The sequence below is a fragment of the Schistocerca gregaria genome, chromosome 3, assembly GCF_023897955.1.
Source record: "Schistocerca gregaria isolate iqSchGreg1 chromosome 3, iqSchGreg1.2, whole genome shotgun sequence".
In the NCBI taxonomy this organism is placed as follows: Eukaryota; Metazoa; Arthropoda; class Insecta; order Orthoptera; family Acrididae; genus Schistocerca; species Schistocerca gregaria.
Genome location: NC_064922.1, coordinates 569,673,975 through 569,688,983, shown reverse-complemented (window position 1 = coordinate 569,688,983; position 15,009 = coordinate 569,673,975). Strand labels below are relative to the sequence as shown.

The following is a 15,009-nucleotide window of genomic DNA, read 5'->3' as shown; positions in this document are numbered from 1 at the left end:
AGCGAGTTTATCGCGGATTCCGAAAGTCAATCTCGGTGAAACTGAGTATCAAAGAACACTCAAAAATGCTCATCTATTGCTTTTATAGACCACCTGGGTCAGGATATGAAGTTGTAGAGCGCTTCAGACAGAGCTTGATGAATATCATTAGTAATTTTCCTGATCAAGCCGTTGTAATAAGGGGTGACATCAATTTCCCAGGTATAGACTGGGAGTGTTATGCTATCAAAACTGGTGCTAGAGACCGGGAATCGTATGGCATTGTTCTCGATGTCTTGTCCGAAAATTACCTTCAGCAGATGCATATAGAAACAACTCATGAGGGTAACGTCTTAGACCTCCTGGCAACAAACAGACCAGAACTTACCGAATCAGTTAACGCAGAGTAACGTATAAATGATCCTAAGACTGTGACATCATCTGTAACGACGGGTCCTACAGGGAATGTTAAGAAAGGTAGGAAGGTATATTTGCTCAGCAAGGGTGACAGGATACAAATTTCACAATATCTCAGCAGTCAGCATCAAATATTCGGTGATGAGGACGAAGATGTGGTGAACAAATGGAAAAAATTCAAATGTGTGGTTCAATATGCTCTGGACAAGTATGTTCCGAGTAAGGTTTTACGGGATGTGAAAGGTCCACCATGGTTTAACAGCCGTGTTAGAAAAGCGCAACGTAAACAAAGAGCACTTCAACTCACATTTAAGAGAAGTAAAAACCTAGCTGACAAACAAAAGCTGAACAAAGCGAAGATGAGAGGAAGGAGAGCAATGAGAGAAGCGTTCAGTGTTTCGGAAGTAAGACGTTGTCAATCGACCTGAGCAAAAACGCTAAGAGATTTTGGTCGTATGTGAAACCAGTAAGTGGGTCAAAATCATCTATTCATTCTCTGAGCGACCACACCGGCACCGAAACGGAAGATAACAGAGAGAAAGTCGAAATACTGAATTAGGTCTTCAGAAGTTGTTTCACCGCGGAAGATCTTAACACTGTCCCTCCTTCAATCATTGTGCGAACGTCGGAATGGCAGATATTGAGATGACCGATCGCGGAACTGAAAAGCAGCTGCAATCGCTTAATAGTGGAAACGTTTCAGGGCCACATGAGATACCTATAAGATTCTATAAAGATTATGCGAAAGAACTAGCTCCCCTTCTAGCAGTAATTTATCATAGATCACTTGAGCAACGAAAGGTACCTAACGACTGGATATAAGCGCAGGTCATTCCCGTTTTAAATAAAGGCCGTAAGATTGCGACCGTACAAACCCCCGTTACTAGACGAATAGGTCTAGTATGCAAGCATCGCTTTGTGGAGAGCGGGCTTGCGACATGATGCATGATTCGCGGAAGCGCGTGGCGCGCCCGCGCGAGGTTTGCAACGGTCGGTGGGACGCCTCCGTCGCCACGTGGCCCGCAGGGTGGGGCTTTATTTGGTTTTTCGCGCATTACGCGAAAACTATGTAACTTACGGTGAAGAGCGATACGGCAGTGAATTGTGGTCGGCAATATGCACCTTCTGAAAGATCGATCTTTATTTCAAGTCACGAGACGCCAAAGTTGTAGTAACCTCAAAATCGGTTAATATCACGAATACTCAAAGATTAATAAAAATACTAAATACCAACATACAGGGATGAGCGAGCACTCATTAAAAACATTTCGTCATAGCGGATCGAGTGCCGTAGTCATATGTTAAGATTCATAAATAATTAAGCCCGCAAAGAGCAATAAACAAAGTTTGAGGGAAAATTGTTCATAAAATTCAGTAGGAAATTCATGACGTAAAGAACGGCACTATATAATATTTTGGGTCGCATCACACTATTTTAAACTAGTTAAGTTATATTATACACTTAACTTGCAATAGTTTTCATTGTTTGCAGATTATTATTAACATTTATCGGCCATAATTAATTAATTATTGTAGATATGAATATTTTGAGCAGCGCAATGTGTAGATCGCTTTACATTACGGCTAGAAGCGGTGCTATATGCAGTTCTATGTTAAAATTTTGCAGCACAGATGTAAACAAACAAATTTGCGCTAAGTAGGGAAATTTTGCAAAAACTAAAACTTGATTTACGGGTGATAGAATAATCCTAGAAATTAATGTAACATAGTAAATAAGATTTACTCTTTAACGCGGTTCCGATGGTGTACTTATTTCTGTCGAGGGATGTATGTATCAAAGTTTGAAACCCTAACTGGTGAGATTGGTACTTGCATAACCAGCGGGGGTTGAAGTTCGAGCATATATAAGTGAGCGGTCATCTTGGCCAGGGGTCAGTCGTTGGTCAGTCGTTTTGGACGATGGGTGGTGAGAAAGCCCCAGTTGAGGGTGGTCCATGTGGTCGTTTGAGAATTCTTTTTCACGCCGATTTATTTCGACAAAGAGTATTGTTTAACAGTGCAAGTGTGCAAGCATATATTTGGTGAACTGGAAGTGCTACGATTTACGAGGTAAACATCGTCGCAAGTGAACATGTGGCGAACTGTGATTTCGCTCGAAAATAAAGAGTACAGTGGGACTTGTGGTTCTGTTCGAACTGATTGAGTAATTTTCGTTTATAACAGCCTACAATAATGCTATTTGGGGTTCGGGGTCAAATTATTATTAAAGTAAAACTGTAAACCATCTCACCAGTGCTAATTTCATTGTGGGAAAGAAAAGGAAAACGCCAATAAATAGTGATTGAACTGTGTCGTGAAAAACAGATTTTGCTACAATAATCGCCTAATTTTTGTTCCCTAGCATAAACTCTACTTATGTCTCAGTGAATAATTAACTGAAAAACCATAACACGTGCGTGGGTGTGGAAGTGTACTAATGCAACAAGTGTGGAAATCATCCCCTGAGACTTACGTGAGAGGCAAAATTTGCAACAACATGTTTTAACCAACATTTGTATGTGCACATTCGTGTGAACTGCAGGAACCGCACTTCTTTATTATTTACCGCCCCGTCGCAAGGCCGTAAGACAGATCCATACAAATATAGACTTATATCGTTGACGTCAATCTGTTGTAGAATTATGGAACACGTTTATCTCAAGAATTATGACGTTCTTGGAAATGAACAGTTCCTGTATAAAAGCAAAATGGATTCCGCGAACAGAGATCCTGCGAAACTACGTCAAGCCACAAAGAAAGTTGTGCAGTTATAGTGGGTGTCAAAAACACTTTGGACACGGGTGGGGTCTGTAGATATTGGCGTGGACAAAATAGCTCCCTAACTCGTGGTATCAATACGTAGTCGTTCTGACTAAATGATCATCCACACGATAACAGATCTGCATGGCGGATTAATGTGTGGTTGGAAATGGCACTGATGGCTGTTGGCTTTGCATATGTTGCTTCGGCACTTAGTCTGGAATATCGATAGACGGCGTTTCGTGGGGGTACAGAAACGGGAAGAGCTTGTTTATTACGGTTGATTAACGAAACTACACTCTTTGAAATTAAAATAAGAACACCGTGAATTCATTGTCCCAGGAAGGGGAAACTTTATTGACACATTCCTGGGGTCAGATACATCACATGATCACACTGACAGAACCACAGGCACATAGACACAGGCAACAGAGCATGCACAATGTCGGCACTAGTATAGTGTATATCCACCTTTCGCAGCAATGCAGGCTGCTATTCTCCCATGGAGACGATCGTAGAGGTGCTGGATGTTGTCCTGTGGAACGGCTTGCCATGCCATTTCCACCTGGAGCCTAAGTTGGACAAGCGTTCGTGTTGGACGTGCAGACCGCGTTAGACGACGCTTCATCCAGTCCCAAACATGCTCAATGGGGGACAGATCCGGAGATCTTGTTGGCCAGCGTAGTTGACTTACACCTTCTAGAGCACATTGGGTGGCACGGGATACATGCGGACGTGCATTGTCCTGTTGGAACAGCAAGTTCCCTTGCCGGTCTAGGAATGGTAGAACGATGGGTTCGATGACGGTTTGGATGTACAGTGCACTATTCAGTGTCCCCTCGACGATCACCAGAGGTGTACGGCCAGTGTAGGAGATCGCTCCCCACACCATGATGCCGGGTGTTGGCCCTGTGTGCCTCGGTCGTATGCAGTCCTGATTGTGGCGCTCACCTGCACGGCGCCAAACACGCATACGACCATCAGTGGCACCAAGGGAGAAGCGACTCTCATCGCTGAAGACGACACGTCTCCATTCATCCCTCCATTCACGCCTGTCGCGACACCACTGGAGGCGGGCTGCACGATGTTGGGGCGTGAGCGGAAGATGGCCTAACGGTGTGTGGGACCGTAGCCCAGCTTCATGGAGACGGTTGCGAATGGTCCTCGCCGATACCCCAGGAGCAACAGTGTCCCTGATTTGCTGGGAAGTGGCGGTGCGGTCCCCTACGGCACTGCGTAGGATCCTACGGTCTTGGCGTGCATCTGTGCGTCGCTGCGGTCCGGTCCCAGGTCGACGGGCACGTGCACCTTCCGCTGACCACTGGCGACAACATCGATGTACTGTGGAGACCTCACGCCCCACGTGTTGAGCAATTCGGCGGTACGTCCACCCGGCCTCCCGCATGCCCACTATACGCCCTAGCTCAAAGTCCGTCAACTGCACATACGGTTCACGTCCACGCTGCCGCGGCATGCTACCAGTGTTAAAGACTGCGATGGAGCTCCATATGCCACGGCAAACTGGCTAACACTGATGGCAGCGGTGCACAAATGCTGCGCAACTAGCGCCATTCGACGGCCAACACCGCGGTTCCTGGTGTGTCCGCTGTGCCGTGCGTGTGATCATTGCTTGTACAGCCCTCTCGTAGTGTCCGGAGCAAGTATGGTGGGTCTGACACACCGGTGTCAATGTGTTCTTTTTTCCATTTCCAGGAGTGTATATGGGGCTGAACCTCTGGCCATAGATTACCTGTATCCATTGGAAGAACAAGTAACCTTTAAGATAAATCGAGAGAGTAGGTTCCCTTGCCTGAAGGCTATCTCCTTCAGTATAGCATTTTACGGAAAACACTCTCAACACAGATGTTGGCACACCAAAAGGCAAACTTATTAGATATCATGAAGATAATGATACCACTTGGACATATAATAGGGAACAATTCACAAACTTAATAGTTCATCAAAACTTGCCATCAACAAGTAATTAATACAATTTGAAATTAAACTCTAATCACTGAATAGCAAAACAATTTGTGTTGATGAGTGCTAGTGTAGACAGATAGATGTGCAACGTATAGCATTATCGTTGTGTGAATTGGTTGACTCTCACTGCAGGAGTACTTCCGAGAGAGGAGGACTCCGTCAGAAAAGAATCCAGGCTATACTTAGAAATGGCCCTGACACATACTGTGAAAGAAATTCTTCCAGATATCAGCTGACGTATTTATAGGGCTTGAAATCAACAGAAAATTATTGATTTTGTTTGTCTATCGATCACTGAGCAATACTGCGGATACCTATACATTAACAGAAGATCCAAATGAAATCCCACCATGAACATTAGTGCAATTTTATGTGGGGAAGTAAACATAAATGTCTAGATGAAACTAGCAATACTCTCTAATCATCCTTCAATTTTTCTATGTCCCTTTCGGTAAACAGTCCAATAATAATAACTACAACAATAAAGTCTGTAACTGACGTTGTGGCCAGAAATATGTACAGCGAAGAATGTGATGTAGTTTTAAAATATTTTGGACTTTTTCTCCATTTCTGACAGATAATAACAGTAATGATCAGGCATGGGAAAGATACCTAAATTACTGACCCGAAAGAGACTTTAAACTTTTTCATGAGGACTGGCAAACTGTAGTTAGGAGACGTGTACTGAGAAACCAAAGGAAACGTGAAAAAGCTCTGTGTTCCTAACATTATTTAAGTTGATCTTTGAAAAGGCATTTCCAAATTTATGCACAAGAGTAGCATTATCTCACGAAAAAAATTGATACCAGCATGTTTCAGAAAGTCCTTTTTAGTGAGTTAAGCACATTACTTCCATGGTTCAGTTTCTTAAATTACCATCCGTTTACGGTGGTCACTCACTGCTGCCAAAAAGTAATTTAATGACAAATAATCACAGAGAAGCAATACAAAACAGGCTGGTATATCATTAAATAGAGGGAGATAAAGACCTTATAATATATTAATAAAGGACAGGGATAAAGTAGTAAATGTTGCATGCCAATTCGTAAACTACGTGAACGCTCGTTTTTCAGATAATTCGTTTAAATTACAACAAAAAGTCCCGAAAACAGATATCCCAGCTGTAAATAACTGTGCACATCATGTTATATTAGCCACACAGCATGAACGCAGTAAAACTGTAAAACATGTGAAAAATCACAAATCAGAACCCTTAGAGCGAACATCAATACATGCACTGAACTGATGCACACAGAGTATGCAAACTTGATAAATATAATAAATTAATAAGTTAATCATTTGTGTTAGGGAACTTCCCAGATTATTCAAGGCATGGGTTGCTCATCCAATAAAGAAAGATAATGTAGAGACATAGAAAACTACTGGCTCTTTACCCTCCTCTCATCATTCTCAAAATAATGGAATCAGTTTTGAACGACATATTACTTGATTATTTGAATAAATACCACCTTATAAATGAATCACAGTTTGGATTCCTAGTGGCAGAAATACAAAATCAGCCCCATAGAAATTCACAAAAATTATATATGAGGATGAGTGGATGAATGTTCGACATTTTTGAGTCCTTCTAGGGGTTTTTGATGTAGCTGACCCTACGATTCTAGTACTGAAGGTCGAACCATAAGGCGAAGGAAAGGTGACTAATTACTCATTCCAATCATGCCTAGCAGGTGGCATACAACAAGCAGAGGTGACACAAAACAAAAGGGTAAACTCTCAGTGAAAATCTTATTAAAACCGAAACGTATTACAAGTTCCTCAGGATAGTATATTAGGACCAGTACTGCTCTTGATGTACATAAATGACTACCCCAACTGCGTTAGTCTTGGGAAATAAACTCTTCTTGATGATGGCACCGTATTATAATCACTGAGAACATGAGAACTGCTTGCAGAAAAAAAAATAAAATTATATTTAAAGTAAACCTCTGTAGACCTGGTGACAAACACAGAATGTCTAGGATTGAGTATTGATTCTTGGTTGATGTGGTGTGAAAATGTAACGTCCGCACAATCCAGTCGGTTAAACCACTTGACTGTGTGATCTTGTACCTAAGGATTTCAGAAGCAAGACTATCGGTTTTGGATATTGCTGAATCGAAAATAGGAAACAAATGAAACACGCAGTCAAGAATTGCAGTGACGTCTCACTGAACCATTACAAAATCTTTGTTATAAAATTATCAATGAATAAAAGTATTTATATTAGTACTGACTTTTCACAGAAGTAACTGTTAACACCGGCTGAATAATTCAGTTGCATCAGTAAAAATAGGTAATTTTGAAATAACACTGTTTATCAGACCAATTCGATGTACTCTAGCAGAAAACCAATTGATTATACAGCTAGCATACCTAGTTTATGATAATTGGTTATATGATCGAGTACGGAATTCTGTATCATGTCTGTTGATGCATGTGTGCCCTATAATTACTTAACTTAATATACCTGAATCATTGTGCACAGTAGTTTTTAGTCAGTATCGTCAGTGCAACGAAACTTTGTCAGTATTGTAGCACAGAAATGACCTTGAACACTACAGTACAGAGACATTGCTGCAGACTCACGCTTACCTTCAAAAATTATTTTTAGTTGAATTAAAAAAATAACAAAATTAAAATATCAAACCACTAAGAGCCGTTACGAAAAATGGTCCGCTGAAACAACGCTGAATTACTGCGCACCAAGGGATCAGCACACAATAATATAGATTAAAAAGAAAAATTCGTTCAATACCGCACTGGTTTGGTGCCAGCATTGAGCATAAATTAAATAAGTACTTTAAATGAAAAAAAACCACTATGACAAAGGCCTCTTATTATGCCAACTGTCTGTTACTGGACTTAGATATCCACATGAATTTTTCATAGGAACGGTATTTGGTATAATTCTATTTAATCCTGTTAATCCTGTTATATATTACGATACTCGGTCGTGCGAATACGAATCTTAGAGTCAAGAACACATGTCAGATAATATTGTAATATGACAATGATGTAGTCTGCCGCACACACTATGCTGATACAAAAGCTTACACTATAGTAAAAGCAAAGTTTTCAGAATTTTCACAGAGATCCACAATTTCAATTAGTGATCACTCTGCAATTTTACGATCTGAAATCGTAGAGTCATGGTCCGCAGCAGCAGATGCCTAGAACTGCTCCATATCCAAAGATTGCGACATTAATATTGTGTAGTGGCACTGAATTTTGCCAGAGTTTTCTTCCCTTCCACTGCAATTTACGAGTATGAGGCTTGTGAGATACTCATATGCTCTTAACCCGTGCCTCACAAATGCAGTCGTGAAGTCTCTGGGACATAATCTGGTGGAATGAGAGGCAGAACAGTGCAGTGCGGTGTACTGACTGTGACTATAAACAGCATGGAACATAATCACAGTTTAGCAGATGTGACGGACTGTTACAGAAGGCTAAGGTCACGTGTAGCAGTACCAGCGGCGTTTAAGGAGGGGATTTGAAAGGAAGCGCATGATTATGTTTTATCTGGTCATGGATGGTATAGAGCAAGAAACCAGAGAATCGCCTAAAGATACTGGTGGAGAGGAACGAAAGCAAATGAATACCTGAGGAATTTCGCACAGAACACACAGTGGGCTGATGTGAACCGTAGGTGAGTACAGTTGTGGAGGCTTGTTAGAAGCATCGAAACAATTGAAATACTGGGGGTCGATGGATTAGGAACTTTCAGTCATATTCCAGCAGGAAACCAATTCATATTAAGAATAACAGATCAGTTTTCTACGTCTGTGGAGATGGTTGCTATGCCAAACCAGCAGGCAGTGGCAGTCGCACAAGGAATGGTTAACAACTGGATAGAGAAGTTTAAGAGTACCAGACACGATAATTACAGACTTATTGAGGGAACATTGTCATTTATTCCATGCGAAGTAGTTTTGAACTAGCCTTCTTTATACACAGGCCAGCGGTAGAATAAGAGTGATACAAAATACAATTGGGAGAATGTTAAGTTACTATGTGAACGCAAATCATATTGACTGGGATGTGTGTGTCAGTGAATAATTAAAAAGTATACACAAATGCAGAGATCTCCCCTTATGAGATTACTTATGGAATATTGCATCACCATTGTATATGATAAAGGCAAATAATGGTAATGCTGGGTAGCCGGTACGCGCGTTCGCGTAAACAATAGGAGAAGTGTGCAAACGAATACCGAGGGCGAATACGAATGCTTTGGGGAGGCAGGAGGAATCAGCGGGATGAACAACAAGTTTATCATAGTATAAAGTAGTGGAAAGAGAGATGTTTATAATCCGTACTGGCCGAATGTGACACCCAGAATCTCATCACAAGGTATCAAGAATCGTATCAGGTCGTGGAGACTGCTTCGCCACTTTACGTGAAACTTCAATTGCCAGCAAGAATATCAACAGTACATGTTGGTCATCTACAACCTTTCCGACTTTCCGAGGTAATTCAGATCTGACAGCAGAAATTCGAAGGATAGAGCCAGAGAAAAATGCAAGGAGGAGGAGGAGGAGTGGGAGGAAGAGACAAGACGGTGTGGTTAAGCGAGTACACGGCGCACCATATTTATTCAGATCAAGAAGATAAAAGGTGTTGTCAAGAATTTCTTTGGCTCATGCGTTTGCTTATTTAGAGCACTGTAGCGCATAAATTATGTTATTTAGATCTTTGCTGTTACTTCATCGTTTGTGTAGAGGCTTGACAGAGGAAGCAGCCTTTTGAGGGGATGGAGGAGTGATATTTGTCCCTGTACTCATGATGCTATATGTCGAGGGTAAAAATGTGGGCAATAGCAACATTGCATTTTGTCACTTGAACAGTACTTGTCGCGGTTACAGAACCATGGAGCGGGCTACCGCCTCAGGTGAGCCTACTCTTGCAAATTAGTAATCAGAATCTACCCATCTACCCATCTGACTTGCCGTCAGTAGAGATGAAAATTGAACCAGCACGAATTTATATTCTCATTAGATTTCTGGTAACAAGAAGACATGCACAGTTTAGGTGTTACGTCATTCACACATACCCAGTGAAATGGGGAGTTGTTGGAAAGCTTGTGCAGTTGAGGATCCAAGGGATATTATTAATTTCGGAAAAGGGTAGCAGGTTTGCAGTAATGACGGAAGAGGAACTACAACGGTGTCGAAGGGGGAAGTTCACAGCGTGTCCTACCAGAGTAACACGAACCACGCAAACCACGTGGGCCATACAGCTGTTCTTAGACGAACAGAATGAAGTAGATTGTCGGAAGAATATCGTGGAACCCATGTAGAGTTTCCAGCGAGGAGGTTCTCGTTGGATTTACAAAACTTTTGACGACGTGCCGCATTTCCAGCGATCTGTTTCCCACTGGATTTACTCAACTTATGACGACAAGACAGCAGTGGCGAGTTGAGCAGGGAAAACTGACGATGGCCAGACGTACTGAACTTAAGGGCAGTTGGTTGCACTAGATGTGATGTAACAGGACCAACCTTCCATCTATCAACCTCGATTATGAGAATCACGTAGGTGAAAGCCTCACAGTGTCAGAAGCACTGGCCAGACACACTTTTGCAGTTATTCATAATGCCGTATATAAATTTCATAATCAAACACTAGAAGCTTACTTAAGCGACTCCCTGGATCTATTCATTATCATGCACGAAAGTCGCATTTCAGCCGAGCAGTAAATGCAGCGTGTACAGAGGTTCAGAGAAGGGCAATGATACGTAACAGTTATTCTGAGTGCCACAATACCATTTCCAGTGCGCATAGCTTTTATTCGTTTAAGGAATAAACCACCAATAGCCCAGATTCCAGTAGACTGGATCTTACGAGCATAAGAAAGAGTGAGAGCGTAACATTTTAGCGTAGATGCAGAGAAAGTGTAAATTTAGGGTTAAGAGAAAAGGGAAGAGTGCGTCAAGCAGTGAAGGTTAAAATGTCGAAGGGAAAAAACAAGTGCAAGCAACAAGCATCATAGTAAGATTAGATGCAGTATGTAACCAAGTTGGGCAAATCGTCAGTTCTTTGGTTTTTTACTTTCCTGCATTAATATGTAGTATAATAAGAAACTGGTTTTAAGACAGACACATGGGACCAGGTCATGTTCATAGAGGTAGCGTAGCCGTAAGTAGGCATATTAAAGTGAGGCACATTAATGTATATAGGCATATAAATGCGAACATGAGTGGCGTGTTGCAGCAGCGCTACAAGCAGATGAGCACAGGTTCTCACTGCAATGATTCAAGACCGGTCTGGTCTTGTGAAGCAGGTTATCTGGCTGAAATATCAGCCGTGCTGCACTGGCAGCAGCAGTAGTGTTCTGGGATACGTGATGTTAGCTGTGCATATGCACAACAAGCGCACCGCTGCTGTCTACAAGTACTGGACATCTTTGTAATGGATACGATGGGTTGATACCAGATGAGGACGTCACACGGATCCTCCCGTAGATGTCACTGGATCGAGGAACTGACATGGCAACGGAACAGCTCTTTACACTGATCCTCTAATTGGACTTAGTGACAAAATGCAGACGGCGATGCCATATCATTTCCGGAAGCAAGCCAGACCTCTGCCCAGGGGCCAATGGACCGCATCCCTTGCTCACCAGTCTTTCTTCGCCATCACAGCATGGGGGACTCAGCGTGCCATGACGCAGCCTGGCAACGCCTCGCGCCTTAGTAGCTAAGTATCGTGAAGTACATGCCGCTAGCGCAGGGACCGCATTGCCAGCTTACGTAACGAGCCTGTCGACGCTCAGAAGAGTAGCCGCGTCAGCGTTGTAGGGTATGCTGACAGGCTGTCCACCAGAATTCAGCAGATAGCTGGTCACTGAGCTATTGTAGCAAGCAGTTCAGAGGCGTCAATAAGGAATTTATTGCATTTCCAGCTTCCTTTCTCTGCACCCTCTAGGACTACCGTCTTGTTCAAAAAAATGTTCAAATGTGTGTGAAATGGGACTTAACTGCTAAGGTCATCACACGCACTACTTAACCTAAATTATCCTAAGGACAAACACACACACCCATGCCCGAGGGAGGACCCGAACCTCCGCCGGGACCAGCCGCACAGTCCATGACTGCAGCGCCTAAAACCGCTCGGCTGACCCACGCGGCGCTACCGTCTTGCCTCCACCACCTGCCTGGTAGTCACACCATCCTGCGCTGGGCCATTATAACTATTTTCAAAACACAGAAATGTCTATGACAATAACGGACATAAATGATAATGTGACTTATTGTAAAGAAGTCTTCAGAACGATGAATACTTCCACTAAACAAAGGGCGGCACATTTACCAGCCGCTTAGACGTATAAAATAACCTTGACAAATGCTGCACGGCTAACTCAGTACACATCCAAAAGAAGGTATCGACTTAACTAACATTTAAAAAGGAAGATTAAACACAAAACCAGCTTTTTCAAGCAAAGAATGAATTTGAATCTTAATTGGTCCAAAAAGATGAAAGAGATTAAGGAATATAATGGATTATATAGCTAAAGATGAGTAAGTCATTGGTAAAAAATACAACACAACTAAATAATAACAATAGTGAAATATCTCTGTCATTCCAGATAACATTTCTTTTAATGTTTTATTTATTGTTTTATTTTTATTCGTCTTTTGCTTTTCTGGGCATCTTGCTCCTGAAGTTGTGCTATTTATAATATTAGCATTTTACCCAAAGGAAAAGTTGTGGTACACAATGTGGAAACAGAACACTGTTGGTGTAGTCTTTGATGTCATCTAATATGCGTAGTGTGAACAGTGACTTGTAGTGAGAAATGAATTTACAGTGTATCGTGCTGTTTACATCTTTAAATACCTTTTTACAATACAGTTCAGTACATACGACACATAAATGAGCGTGTTTGCGCTGTTTTTAAAGAGCATGAGATTGAATTCAGTTAGGTTTCCTTTGATTTTCCTAAATTGAGACAAACCCTGATTCGATTTCTTGGTCCATCGATCGTCCAACTATATACGATTCATTTTTATTTCTGTGTTCCTAAATCGTTTTACCAAGAGAAGTTCACTATCCTTCTAAAAGCGATTCATGGATGAATAAAAGCGCTAATAGCAACAAAACTTGCATCTCCTTCGTGCTAAAGCTTCTGTGTGCTCATCACTTTTCTGATCGCTTCTTAAATTGCAATATTTATGTCTAATCTATGTGACACGTTTCAGAAGTTCACCAGTGAAACTGCAATTTAATTTTACCTGTCTCATTATTGTGGTTACAGTCAACATATCTCACATGACCCTTTCTGAATACTTTCATCTCGTGGGGTTTCATAATGAAAAAAGCATGCATCTTGTTATCACAATCACATTGTCCAAGGTGAAACGCAGTTATGATGAACAACATCAAACCACGCTTGTGGGGAGACAAGACAAATGGCCTGGATATCTGTAGCATTACGGGTGAAGCACTCACCGAGAGCACGTGAATGTGATGTACAGATGTCATAGCTATAGTGCATAAATATTTACCTATTTGTAGTATTGGTGAAATGTTAGATATAACCAGTTTACCAAAGACGTTTATTAATCCACGCAACGAAACAATAAAATTAATGCACTATTTACATTTCTCTTTCAGCAAAAACTGTACTACTCTTACGGCGTTTGGGGTCCTAATATTGAACCAGATATCAAAGGGGCCTTTATAAGGGAGTCACCAATTCGTATACTGAATGCAGGCACTTTCAACAAAGTACCTATCATGATTGGCATTACGTCTGCTGAGACTGGTAAGTGTGCATAATGTAAGTACCTTACACACAACAAGCCATGACTTGGTACGGTATGCTCCCAAGAGCTGAAAATCACTGATTAAAGTAAGTCCTACGCTGCACTCCAGTTTTCAGATGATTAATTCATCTCCATTTTACAATGCTTACTCACTAATGAATATTTGGCATCACATTTCCATCATGTAGTCCCATCCACTGCCTGCTTTTAATTCTGTTATATACATATGGCTCACTGTTAAAACTTCCTCATTTGTTACTCTCGCTGTCCACGGCATTTCAAATTTTCTGCGGTATATCCTTACCTCAGAGCTACTTTCTTAATTGGTTTACTTTAAGTGGTGGGAACAGACATACTGTAAATCCTAATAACGTGTTTTTCGGACTTGGAAAGGAAAGGGATCGGCATAGAATAATGTGTAAATCATAACTTTTTAGGATTCCGCTTGTCAGTCGGTAAAAGCGGAACACTTATAGCATAAATTTGTTGCCCATCCGTCTGTCCCTCTGTCTGTCTCTCCGACTCTTAAGACCCCTTTTGCTCTGAAACGGTCCGAGATCAAGTTGAATGCTACATCACATACTAAGGTCTACGTACCCTTGCCGGGGCAAAACATCTAAGCTTCTAAGTCATTGCAATAACAACATACATACGTTTCTTGATAATTGCAAACTCTCTCATCAGAACATGTAGGAAACATCCCATTGACCCGAAATCATGAAATTTGGCAAGAAGCTCAGTTTTACGGAACTAGCAGGAATAAATCTGAAAGTTGTTCATTTGCAATTATATCACATAAAAATATCTTTTTTGCGATTACAAACTTACATGGCATTCATAAACTGTCAAGTATGTCAGGAACTGCTGTAGTGATTTTGATCTGACCCTTTTGAGTAATATGTAGAGTGATTTACTAGGAAGCTTTGTACTACTTGCTGCGATATGACGAAGCGAAGTCCCCTGCCACTGTTAAACGATGCATTTCCGTTCCAGCGATGACAGACCCTGAATCCGAGGACGCGCCGCAGTGGTTCATTCTCCTTACAAACATCCCCTGACAGTTTATCATGCTTACAGTACCTACAGCGTCAATAGTGTT

General features: G+C 41.6%; 1 protein-coding gene across 1 annotated transcript in view; it reads left to right on the top strand.

The window, feature by feature from the left end:
• LOC126355908 (venom carboxylesterase-6-like) overlaps positions 1-15,009 on the top strand; it is a 95,647-nt gene that overhangs the window by 49,088 nt on the left and 31,550 nt on the right. The window contains exon 6 of the mRNA XM_050006421.1: positions 13,759-13,909. Coding sequence (XP_049862378.1) covers positions 13,759-13,909 — 151 coding nt within the window. The remainder of the gene's footprint in view (positions 1-13,758; positions 13,910-15,009) is intronic.